Here is an 11,307-nt window from a genome sequence, read left to right as displayed (position 1 = left end):
GATCCCCCCATTCAAGCCACCACCTCACCTGCAGCGCCCGTAGATTCCTTCGTCTTGCCGATCCAAGCTTACATCTAGTCATCAATGTGGGACCCCATCTTTGCAATCTCACTCTTATCCCGCAGTATTTAGAGCGATGTACTCTTCAAATGGCGACGTTGGGAGGCACCCCCGACCGTCTTGCCTTTTTCCCCATATCTTTTCTGTTTAAATAATTGAAGGCAACACATACTTTGTGGGGCCTCAAGATTAGATCCAAAATAGCAATAAGATTGTGATCAACCAAAGTCTGCAACCGCAGATAAACGGTATATATATATATATATATATATATATATATATATATATATATATATATATATATCGTAGGAGAGTACGAAGGGGAGCCTATTTTGGGATTCAAACGGTTTTCTTGGGGCAGCCACTGTGGGGAAATCGTTCTCCACCATTGTTTTTGTTTCCGTCAATTCCGAGCGAAAAAGATATTGATTGCGTTTTTTGTTTTTCCTTCTTCGTCCAAATGAAACCAAGATTTTCCCCCTCCCTCCTGATCTGATACTCTTTGGAGGAAGGAGGAGATAGGAAAAGGGATGGGGAAAGTTCTCTTTTCGTAATCGGCCTCATTGGCGATATTTGTCTTCTCCCTTATTTCACTGGAATCGTCCATGGATCTGAGTGGGCTTTTAGTTCTGTAGGTGGAGAAAAGAAAGCCGAAGGCAAAAAAAATGAAAATAAAAACAAAATAAAAAGATGGCTTTTTGCGACCCATTTCTTGTTCTTTGTTGAAGTCTGGGGATCTTCTTCTCACGCTTTAGTTCCTGGCCGTCGGAACAAAAGTGTTACTAGATTTCGATTTCACGTCCCGGCTCCCTTGATCTCGTTTTGCTTCGGACAACCAGACATTCGTGAGGCTGTATGTCGCCTCCGGAGGAAAGGTTTTACCGGATGCCTTTGTAATCGCTGATGACTCAGAGAGAGAGAGAGATTTATATTATAAGCGCTTTCTTGTTTTTGAGTTTCTCAGAATCTTATAGATCTTCAAACCAAGCTTCGCCCGTTTTCTCCTGATCCCACGAGCCCCACAACTTTTGGATCTTGGTGTCACGAAAGGGTGGTCGAAATGTCTTTTAAGAGCCTCGTCCGTGAGCTGAAGGAGATGAGGGACGGGATGGGGAGCATGTCTAGGAGAGGGGGCAGAGGAGGAGGTGCCCCGGAAGGGACGATGACCGGGCATGGCCGTGGATGTGATCAGCACCCTTGGTCCCATCAACGGGATCTGGAGCAGCGGCACCAGCAGCAGCACCAGCAGGGTAGGTGGGCGAACCTGCCTCCTGAGCTGCTGCTGGACGTCATCCGGCGGGTGGAGGAAAGCGAGGTGTCGTGGCCGGCGAGGTGGCACGTGCTGGCGTGCGCGGCCGTGTGCCATTCGTGGCGGGACATCACGAAGGAAGTGGTCAAACCCCCCCAGCAATGTGGCCGGATCACCTTCCCTATCTCCCTTAAGCAGGTTGCCTTTTTTTCTCCGAGTTCCTCGTCTGTTATCCCTCTCGGGCTCAGATCGCATCGTGCTTGCGATGGGTTTGCAATGGCCTGTGGCCTATAGATCGTTTTCTCTTGGTTTCCTTTCTAATTTTTGGGTTTTCGCTTGAGATTAGCCGGGGCCACGAGATAATCCAATTCAATGCTTCATCAGAAGGGAGCGAGCGACGTCCACCTTCCGCCTGTACTTGGGTCTCAGCCCATGTAAGTAACCTTCTCCAGTTCCATGCTTGCTTTCGTTACATCTCTTGCTTCGTTTTTTGGAGCCGAGTTGTGACTTGTGAATCTTCTGCAATCTGTCACTGCTACAAAGTTGCTTCCATCGGTTCTTGAATGCTTTGTTTACCAGTATTTTGGAACCAGAGCAAGCTAAGTATCACATCAGCTATCCTACTGTTCCACGGGTGGGTGATCGAGCAGGGTGTTGGCACCGCTGCTTTGCATAGCTATGGACATGATGTTCATATGCGAACCCCGATCGCGCCTGCATCTCTCGTAGTCATCATTTTGATTTAAGCCGTCTCTGTTGATTATTCTATAAACACATCCGCATGAAACAAATGTGGTTGTCAGTGATCTCAATTTTCAGCGAGGACGTTTGTTGCTTGCTAATGTTGGTGACAATTCTTCTAATGATCGCAGCACTGCATGGACAGAACGACAAGCTTTTGCTAGCAGCCCGCAAGATCAGACGTGCAACGAGCACCGATTTTGTGATTTCACTGACCACCGATGATTTCTCTCGAGCTAGCAGCAGCTATGTTGGAAAAGTGAGGCAAGTGATGCCCTCTGCTTTCCTCTGAATCGTGTTGTGTTGATCTCTGATGGACCTTTTGTGTTTTTGAATGTCAACCAGGTCGAACTTTCTGGGAACCAAGTTTACAGTTTATGACAGCCAGCCTCCTTGTGATGCTGCGGTCTCTTCCGGCAGCCGATCAACCCGAAGGATCCATTCCAAGCAAGTTTCACCAAGAGTGCCCGCTGGCAATTACAACATCGCTACCATCGCTTACGAACTCAATGTCCTGCGAACTCGAGGGCCAAGAAGAATTCAGTGCACCATGCACTCTGTTCCCGTCTCCTCCATCCAGGAAGGGGGGAGCGTCCCATTTCCCACCAGTTTCATTCACTCCATCAGCGAACAGCTCCCCTGCTTAGCAGTTGCAAAGGGAAAGGAACCTGTGATCGATTTTTCTTCCACCAGTCTCACCGAATCACGGGCACCTGTCCAGACCAATGGGGCGCCACTCATGCTAAAGAATAAAGCCCCGAGATGGCACGAACAGCTTCAGTGCTGGTGCTTGAACTTCAGAGGGCGAGTCACGGTGGCTTCTGTCAAGAATTTCCAGCTCGTGGCTGCCGTGGATCCTTCCTACCACGTTTCCCTTGCAGAGCAAGAAAAAGTCATTCTCCAGTTTGGGAAAATAGGAAAGGACATTTTCACCATGGATTATCGATATCCACTCTCCGCGTTCCAGGCATTTGCAATTTGCTTGACGAGCTTCGACACTAAGCCAGCATGTGAATGAAGGTACACGGCTCCTCCTCTGTTTTCTCCGAAATATTTACCTCTCCTCAATATTCGATTTGATATTCTTCACCGAGGAACTTTGGTTGCTGGCTTTTTTCGCGTTCAGGAACACTCAAAGGAGGAGTGATCGTTTTATCAAATGCAAATCTTCGCACACATGCGTGTGTAATGTGCTCTTGTGCATTTCCCTGATCGACCACCTACAAGTAGAATCACCTTCCGAGTGATTCATTCTCATCATCGCCTGAAGAACATTTGTTGTAAGTCAAATCTTTCCTTTTTTTTGTGGCTGATCAAGGAACTTGACTCATGAGTATTATTCGAAGAGCCTCAATGTATGATAATACATTATCCTAGTTGGTGGTACAAGTAATTGCTTTGTTAGAAATCATTAAGCCTCATGTATACGTGGTACAAATAATTGCCTTCGCAATCCAAACTGGATATCATGAAGCTCTTAACGTCGCAATCAAAGTGCAAGGATGACCATTTGCGCTCATGCCGTGTCATGATATGTTGTAGCTAGAGAATTTATAGATCTTGTTTATAGATGTCAGCTTGGTTGGCCATAGGCCTTGTTTTTATTTTGTTGTTGTCTCATCAGAGCTATATCGATGACAACCATAGCTAATCAAATCGTTTCTTCTGCTTGCTCTGCCCTCCTCTGTGTACCAGAGAAGGTTTCTCTGGTACATACATCCCTTCTTGGTACTTACCGGAGCAGTCTCCGAAGATTGGGTTGATCCTATCTCAATCTTCGATTTAACGGGCGTAGTTGGTTTTGATGGAAAAGAAGAAGTGAACTCCTGGATCCCCTTGGCTGCAGGAGCTTTCACGAAGTAGCGAGTTGTTGACGCTCTGCACATTGCTATTCACTCCTGTGATTGATGCAACTTCATTGCTTGTCTGATGAGATCTTTCGGTCATACCGTCGCCTTCTTCTGCACTCGGGTGCTCGTCCATCTGATGCTCTTTCTGAATACCTGCCTCTCGTGATATCTTGCGTCCGATGTACATGGACGCACCTTCATTCTCACCGGCTAAGGTTATGATGCTTGTTGCGTGATCGCTCCCTGCATGGCGTGGGTGCCTAATATTCAGCTTCCGGACATCCTCACCTTCGCTCTCCTTTTGGAAATCATCTCCTCCGAGGATTGGTGAGGCCCGTGGGATATCGGCCACCGACGTAGCGTGCCGTTTTCCTCTGAGACCATCAGGTTCCCTAGTATATGGGGGCTTTGGTTGGTCTTTGATCCTTTCTTCTGATTCTTGGCTCCCATGACTCATCTCTATTGTGATTTCAGTATCTTCTTTTGTGTTATCTTCGACATCCTGTCTAGGTTTTTCCTCCATTAGAGTTTGCTGTGCAGGTTTGGAGGGTTCTGCAATTTCCTTTTTCTCGACATCTGTTTCTAGTTTTTCTTGTATTGGTTCCATTTGTAACGGAGCTTGGGCTTGAGAAGGTTGGGATTCCTGAGACTGCTGGGGTGGTGACTTTGGTTGTAATTTTTGTATTTCTCGAGTTTGGGATTCCTGGGGCTGTTGGGGTGATAACTTTGGTTGTGATTCTAGTGTTTCAGGAGGTTGGGATACCTGGGGTTGGATTTCTTGCTGATGACTTGGGGATTTTGGTTGTGGTTCTAACAATTCAGGAGCTTGGGCTTCGGAAGGTTGAGATTCCTGGGGCTGAGTTTCTAGCTGATGTCCTGGGGACTCTGGTTGTGGTTCCAATAGCTCTAGAGATTGGACTTGGGAAGGATAGGATTCCTGGGGCTGGGTTTCTTGTTGATGAACTGGGGACTTTGGGTGTGGTTCTAGTGCTTCTGGAACTTGGACTTGGGGAGGATGAGATTCTTGAGGCTGGGATTCTTCTTGCTGATGAGCCGGGGGCTTTGTTTGTGGTTCCAATGGTTCTGGAGCTTGGACTTGGTGGGGATGGGATTCCTGGGGTCGTTGGATTTCTTGTTGATGACTCGGGGACTTGGATTGTAGTTCCAATAGTTCTACAGCTTGAGCATCGGAAGATTGGGATTTCTGGGGCTGAGTTTCTTGCTGATGTCTTGGGAATTCTGGTTGTGATTCTAATAGTTCTGGAGATTGGGTTTGGGAAGAAGAGGATTCCTGGGGCTGGGTTTCTTGTTGATGACTCGGGGACTTTGGTTGTGGTTCTAATGTTTCTGGAACTTGGCCTGGGGGAGGAGGATGAGATTCTTGAGGCTGGGTTTCTTGCTGATGAGTTGGCTGTGGTTCCGATGTTTCTGGAGCTTGGACTCCGGGAGGATGGGATTCCTGAGGCTGTTGGATTTCTTGTTGATGACTCGGGGATTTCGATTGTAGCTCCAATGGTTTTGGAGGTTGAGCTTCGGAAGATTGGGGTTGAGTTTCTTGCTGATGGCTTGGGGACTCTGATTGCGGTTCCAATGGCTTCCCAGGATATGATTCCTGGGGCTCTTGGGTTTCTTGCGGATGACTCGGGGACTTTGGTTCCGTGGTGGTCATTTCAGGCTTGGCTGATGATGGAGTTTGAGAAACTCCCTGAGTTGATTCCGGTGGAGCGGGAGTTTCTCTCGATGGGCTGGAAGGCGGAGAGAGTCTCCTCGGCGAAGAAGTCCCTTGTTGTGGTTGTCCTTCAGGTCCTTCATCGAATCTCCTCGATGCTGACGGCGACGGTGACTGCGACGGCGACGAGGAAGAGGAAGGTGAACGTGAAGTAGGTTCCGTCTGAGTAGGCGTCGGCGATTGTGGGTGGGATTCTGGTGGGGGTTGAGGTAACGGGGCCGCAGGTTTTGGTGATCTCGGGGTGGATTTCCAGAACTTCAACCGGAAGTGGAATTTGTTCCGCTTTCTGCGCTGCTTGGCCGCGCGTAGTGTTTCTTCCATCGAATTCCAACGACAACAGGCGTCGTCAAGGGGGGGGGGGGGGATGAGTGCAGTCTTCGTCGTCTGCATGCTATATATATATATATATATATATATATATATATATATATATACACATCAGCAGCTGATCCGAACCCTTCGCGTTGGGGTTCGCATCTCATTCTTTCCTCCGCTGCATATTGATAGAATTCAAAGATTGGTATATCCAAAACCCAACACATATTCTTAGGCAAAATGTTTCTAGGAATTCTTCTTCGGCACCCTTAGCACAGCATATGACGGACTCATCGGAGGACGAATGCCGTGGACATGTCATTCTTCCAAGGGAATTTAATTTTCGGAGGGATTGCGAGGGAATTCGTGCATCCGGTCAACCACAAAAAAAGTCAGCAGGCACACTAAAAGCCGATCACCATCAGTATTCGAATGACATCTCTCTGCCTGCGGCTTCGACACGTGGCATCCACCTCCTGTGAGATCATTTGGTTCCTTCGATCGTCGAGGATTAGGAGTAGAAGACTATCTTTCAGTTACATAAATGCCGTCGATCTACGGAAGATTGCCTTTGATCGGTCGAATCGGGTCGGATGGATAAATCGAAGTTATAATAAGTGATTCTTCTTCTTCTTCTTCAACTGCGTCCTTCATTGGTTCAGTGTGTTGCAGCGTGGTGTCGGTGAATACTGTTACCGTCGTAGTAAGGTAGCACCGGTCATTAATAAAGCTGCAGGGAAAGTGGGTGGGGTGGGGGACTGTTCTTGGACCACTTCAGGTTCTCTCTCTCTCTCTCTCTCTCTCTTTACTCAGAGATGAAGAAGAAGTAATCTGTAATCTGGATCGCCCTTGGTTTGCTTCTCTGCTAACCAACGATGGCGTGTTTTTTGGGGGCTTCAATCTGTCATGTATGTTGATAGGCACCGCAGCAAAGTGGCTTCTACTGATGATTATTTGTCCTCCTGTGAACGACTCATGTGGTCTAATTCAACTGCGGCACACCGATCTGTCTTCGCCCAGTTAATTTTAAGAACCCAGCCAGGCGTGCAGTGAAGGATACACTGTAAGAATCCGAAACCAAGGCAAATCAAAGCTGTCGACAAAGCTTAGATGACTTCCCTGCCACCTCTATTCATCGAGATGATCCAATCGATTGTTCTTGCGATATGGACTGACACACGAGGAAAAGTGGTTCGTCTTCGGAGATTAATTCTGTGGTGTAGGATCGATCGAGCTGCCATTAGTGGGACAATGATGGACTCTTAGCACGGCAAAGCCTCGTGCTTGCCTCTCGTCATAAACCTTCTTCACCTGCGGATGAGGCCGCTTCTGATGCGCTCCAACTCATCATCCCACGACGCTGCGCTTCATCTTCTCCGTCTTCCATTATTGGTTGGTGGAAATTTCTCTCACATAAAAAGATGAGGGAGAAAGAGGACGGAAGAGAGAGGCACTATATCGATACCATAATCTTTTACTGTCTCCAGGCTTAGTTAGACACGGATCTAAATAGCCAATTGCATGCGTAACCCGAACTAGATGAACCGGGATTTCTCAGATCACCCAATTGATCTAACGAATCAAACCCTTGAAAGGAAAAAAGGTCGGAAAGCGTCTTCCTTTTTGTTGATGAACATGTTCAGTTCATGTGGCTTTTGTAGGAGGAGAGATGCACAACTTTCCTGTAATATTCGCATTTATTTGGATAAGTTGACCTTTCGTCGTCGATGCAGAGAAACAGTTGTCGTGGAGCGGAACTTAAAGGAGGCATCTGACGGGAGTGTTGGCATCTGCGGTGTAGTCTATAAAGAAATGGAAGCAAGTGGTCGACAGTCGTAAAAAGTAAACGGAGTCAAAAGTAAAAGGGGGGATGATGATACGCTTCCTCCTGAAGATACCAACGCATCTACCTTGGCTGCCGCTGCCTCTCCGCGAAAGCCGCATCGCCATTATTTCTTTCCCTCGCCAAGTCGCTATCCCTTGACCGAAAGCTCCAACCCACCCTCCAAAAGGACTGCATGCCTCTCCGGTGAAGGTGACTTGAGAGGACAAATGTTCGCACGCTCTCTCTCCATCCGGTTATGGACCCATCAACTGTTCATAGAATTTACACACACGCACATAAAGAGAGAGAGAGAGAGAGAGAGAGATAGCGCACCCGGACATGCATCCTCTGTGCGGATGAGTCCATGTACGTATCTCTCTTTATCGAGTCCTCTCCATCTTCTTCTTCAGCAACCAAAGCCAAGGATGGCGACCCAAAGAAACCGAGAGGCCCATCGGAAAAGGTGGTGAGCATATGCATGGAAAGCCACTGCGCATGCCCACCGGGGACCGATTAACGACATGCACTGCCCGATTAGTTCAGACGTCCCATTTTCACATGTTCCGAATGCAACTTTCGTCGATGTGTAACGTGAAATATCGCCTACTTTTAATTGGTCTCCTGGAACAACTTTTACTCAGAATGCTGCGGTAGTGCATCTCCAGCTAAATCATGTTCGCAAAGACTGGAAATAGTGAACGGCAGAGCAGGGTAGAACTCTTCGGCTTATTGTCCATGCTTCAGAGCCGGCAAGTTCTTGGATTTCCAGCGTTGCTGATCTCACATCGGCTGCAGAAACAAGATCTTGTTTGCCTCTGATCATGAACAAAAAAGCTTGCTCGTCGTGCCGAGCTCCTGCCATGAGATGTTAATGTGGTTTTGTTCTGGCCTTTCGGGTCAAGTGTTAGCAGCAACTACTGCAAGGCGGAAGAAGCTAGAAGATACATATAAACGAAAGCAGAGACCGCGTGAATTGATCGCAATGGACGTCGATGATGGTGATGTCGGAGTGCCAAGGCACTCGAAACATGTTGTAAAGCAGCGGCTATCTGTTCATGCTGATATGACCGACATGGCGCGGCAGCATGGATCAAATGCAAAACATGTTGAGTCAGTTCGAATCCTTTTATTAGGTACACCAACACGATGATGGTCAATATGATACATAATATTCGTATTGCTGCAGCGCGAACGAATACATTTCCGAGCATGGTAGGAATACTCCCAACTCCAGTGAGGTGGATTAGCAATCACATCTCCATCTTGAGATTGTTAGGTAAAAGATTACCTGCAACGAGTTTGGTCGTGCATCAACTCGCAAGAAATTTTTGGTAGGAAAAGATCAAATCGGTAGCTTGCCAGGATTGCTTTTTACTAGTACTAAAGCATCGGAAGTGGATATCCTCAATTATCAGAAGCACTTCTCTTGATGTCATCCGATGCATCATGATGTTCTTCGCAGAGGATGAGAATCTTTACCTTGCAATGATTGAAAGGGGAGGGCTGTCCCTCTTCCTAGCTGGAATTCCACACCGTACACGTTCTGCAGGTTTGTATTCCAAACCGAAGACCCATTGACCTGAAATGTCCGCAGCAATATTGTTAAGGTGCTCGGAGAGATTTCTACATATCTAAATGCTGTGAACGTGGTAAACGGAGGTGTTACATTCAAACATGATCCGAGGGATGTATCAGAAACCGCCGGCGGCGGGTTGACGTTCGGACGAAGCAATAAATCCGAAGAATCCATGAACATGTCATGCTGCAAGGAGCCGAATTGAAGGTAGGACTGGTCCAATAGCTCGGACGACATGCCGATCATGGGAATGATGCCCGATTTGCAGGTCGGATTTATCTGCACCGGCATCAGGGGAAGTCAGAACAGGAATTTTTTTGTTCGAGAGACTCGTATGGATGCACGCTTCAGATCGATCGAATGCATCCAAATGATCGAGAAGCTGCGAGAGTAGTTGACTCTTACGTGCCGCTTTGAATTCATAGAGCCACTAAGAAGTCGTCGCTTCATCTTAAAGAAAATGTGGGGATGAAGTTCCATTACCTCTCTGCCGCCGAAGAGGCTGTCGATGTTGATGTCCATCATTGGATTCACAGCAGCCAGCTTCATGGATAGGAACTGCGGAAAGACGCAGGAGAACGAAGATAGTCCACGTTAAGACCGAGCTACTGTTTATTGATGTTCGAGAGGAACAGACGAAGAAGCTCATATCGTACCTCCACTTGTCTTTGGAGAGATTGAACGTAGTTAATGATCTCATCTAGCATGCCCGCTTTTCCTGTGATCTTGCTGCATCCGGGCACCAAATCCTGGAGGTACTTCATCCGCTGGCTGATCCTCTCCCTTCTCACCTACGCAACCGGGGGAAAAGATCAGGAGACGTGCATACGGACGAAAGGAGATGGGAATGTAGCGCCCGCAAGTCACAATTCGCGTACTCTTTCGGCCAAGCTATGACTGTCTGTGGCCTGACCCCGTCGAGCTCTTACATGAATGTAGTCCGACTTGGGCGCCTTGTCAGTCTCCTTCGAGGCGTCCGCAGATTCTTCCTTTCTCTTGTTCGGTCGTTTGGCCTCCGGTGGTGCTGCTCCTCCTCCTGTCTCTTCTTTTATTCTCTTGCAGTTGCTATCATCTTTACCATCACTACCACCACTATTCTCCTACAGTTTTGACAACTTTTAGCCGATAGACATCTTGGAACATAGTAGAAGGATGTACAAGCAATAGTTTTCTTTCTGGTATTCAAAATTCATGGTTTTCTTTTCCATCTACGATCCCAGGACACATGTAGAACAGATAATGTCTGGAAATCAGGATCACAAAGCTGTGCCTCTGTGACTTTTGACGGCAGAGCTCAAGTGGTTCTTGAATTTAGGAACAATTGCGATAAAATCTTTCGACTTGCGAGGAGAGAATATGTAGATAGAGAAGCCAAAAATGGATGATTTACCTTCGATCTCCGAGTATTCTCGGACTTTCTCTTCCTCGAGCTGCTGCTGCTGCTCGCATTGACGCTCGTTTCCTCGACACTAGCAGCGGCACCGACAACAGGACAATGCATACTCGAAACTATATCCGGCCACGCGTTGCTGAAGCAGTCATTCGATCCATGAACGTTGCCGTGATTCTCGTTCGCCCCCCCGCCGCTGCAGCTGTGGAGCGCCCGGAAGGAGGTCTCCACGGGAAGGAGACTTTGCATGCAGTAATCGGCATCGTAGGGATGGTAAACCGACTGCTCTTGCCCCTGTTGCTGCCACTCCGCACGCGTTCTCTGCCTCTCCAACACGGAGAGATCCGAAAGAGGAGTTCGCAGGCACTGCATGATCCTTCTAAGGTCTTCAGGGGGCCGGCGTCGCCGAACTCCTTCGCATCACTCTGACTCTGCTCCCGTAGGCTGAGGACCCTATATATACAGCAATCAATGGATCAGATGACCTCAAGGAGGGAGTGAACAGAGATGAAACGATGCGTATGAGAGGAGGAGGCCAGTTGTTGCCAGTGCGCAGCACGGAACGAGATAGC

At 47.9% G+C, this 11,307-nt stretch overlaps 3 protein-coding genes across 4 annotated transcripts; 1 reads left to right on the top strand and 2 right to left on the bottom strand.

Moving 5' to 3' along the window:
* The first annotated feature begins 393 nt into the window (after positions 1 to 393).
* Positions 394 to 4,532, top strand: LOC135625127 (tubby-like F-box protein 5). Of its 2 annotated transcripts, XM_065129478.1 has the most exons (6): positions 394 to 935; positions 1,025 to 1,507; positions 1,656 to 1,743; positions 2,182 to 2,314; positions 2,396 to 3,070; positions 3,177 to 4,532. In XM_065129478.1, exons 2-5 carry the CDS (start codon positions 1,121 to 1,123, stop codon positions 3,066 to 3,068), a joined length of 1,281 nt encoding a protein of 426 aa, XP_064985550.1. In that variant the 5' UTR covers positions 394 to 935; positions 1,025 to 1,120; the 3' UTR covers positions 3,069 to 3,070; positions 3,177 to 4,532. The 2 variants fall into 2 exon arrangements, with proteins under 2 accessions (XP_064985550.1, XP_064985549.1); XM_065129477.1 differs by having other exon boundaries at positions 394 to 1,507.
* LOC135625126 (pollen-specific leucine-rich repeat extensin-like protein 1) lies at positions 3,585 to 6,588 on the bottom strand. The gene has a single exon (XM_065129476.1). It carries the CDS (start codon positions 6,017 to 6,019, stop codon positions 3,833 to 3,835), a length of 2,187 nt encoding a protein of 728 aa, XP_064985548.1. The 5' UTR covers positions 6,020 to 6,588; the 3' UTR covers positions 3,585 to 3,832.
* Positions 6,589 to 8,875: 2,287 nt separating this feature from the next.
* LOC135625643 (basic helix-loop-helix protein 79-like) lies at positions 8,876 to 11,297 on the bottom strand. The gene is made up of 7 exons (XM_065130703.1): positions 10,736 to 11,297; positions 10,224 to 10,445; positions 10,002 to 10,136; positions 9,829 to 9,903; positions 9,436 to 9,624; positions 9,249 to 9,348; positions 8,876 to 9,057 (listed from the first exon to the last, which is right to left on the bottom strand). The coding sequence occupies exons 1-7, from the start codon at positions 11,105 to 11,107 to the stop codon at positions 9,020 to 9,022; spliced, it is 1,131 nt and encodes a 376-aa protein (XP_064986775.1). The 5' UTR covers positions 11,108 to 11,297; the 3' UTR covers positions 8,876 to 9,019.
* Between the last annotated feature and the right edge of the window lie 10 nt (positions 11,298 to 11,307).

Source organism: Musa acuminata, chromosome BXJ2-10, assembly GCF_036884655.1.
Source record: "Musa acuminata AAA Group cultivar baxijiao chromosome BXJ2-10, Cavendish_Baxijiao_AAA, whole genome shotgun sequence".
NCBI classification, from domain to species: Eukaryota; Viridiplantae; Streptophyta; class Magnoliopsida; order Zingiberales; family Musaceae; genus Musa; species Musa acuminata.
The sequence above is the reverse complement of the archived record's forward strand: the minus strand, read 5'-3'. Positions and strand labels throughout refer to the sequence as shown.

Coding starts and splice junctions, on each gene's coding strand:
- LOC135625127 (XM_065129478.1), top strand. CDS start 1,121: ATGTCTTTTAAGAGCCTCGTCCGTGAGCTGAAGGAGATGAGGGACGGG. Junction 1,744..2,181: donor GTACTTGGGTCTCAGCCCAT/GTAAGTAACCTT, acceptor TAATGATCGCAG/CACTGCATGGACAGAACGAC. Junction 2,315..2,395: donor AGCTATGTTGGAAAAGTGAG/GCAAGTGATGCC, acceptor AATGTCAACCAG/GTCGAACTTTCTGGGAACCA.
- LOC135625643 (XM_065130703.1), bottom strand. CDS start 11,107: ATGCAGTGCCTGCGAACTCCTCTTTCGGATCTCTCCGTGTTGGAGAGG. Junction 10,446..10,735: donor AGAATACTCGGAGATCGAAG/GTAAATCATCCA, acceptor TCAAAACTGTAG/GAGAATAGTGGTGGTAGTGA. Junction 9,625..9,828: donor GCCTCTTCGGCGGCAGAGAG/GTAATGGAACTT, acceptor ATGCCGGTGCAG/ATAAATCCGACCTGCAAATC.
- LOC135625126 (XM_065129476.1), bottom strand. CDS start 6,019: ATGCAGACGACGAAGACTGCACTCATCCCCCCCCCCCCCCTTGACGAC.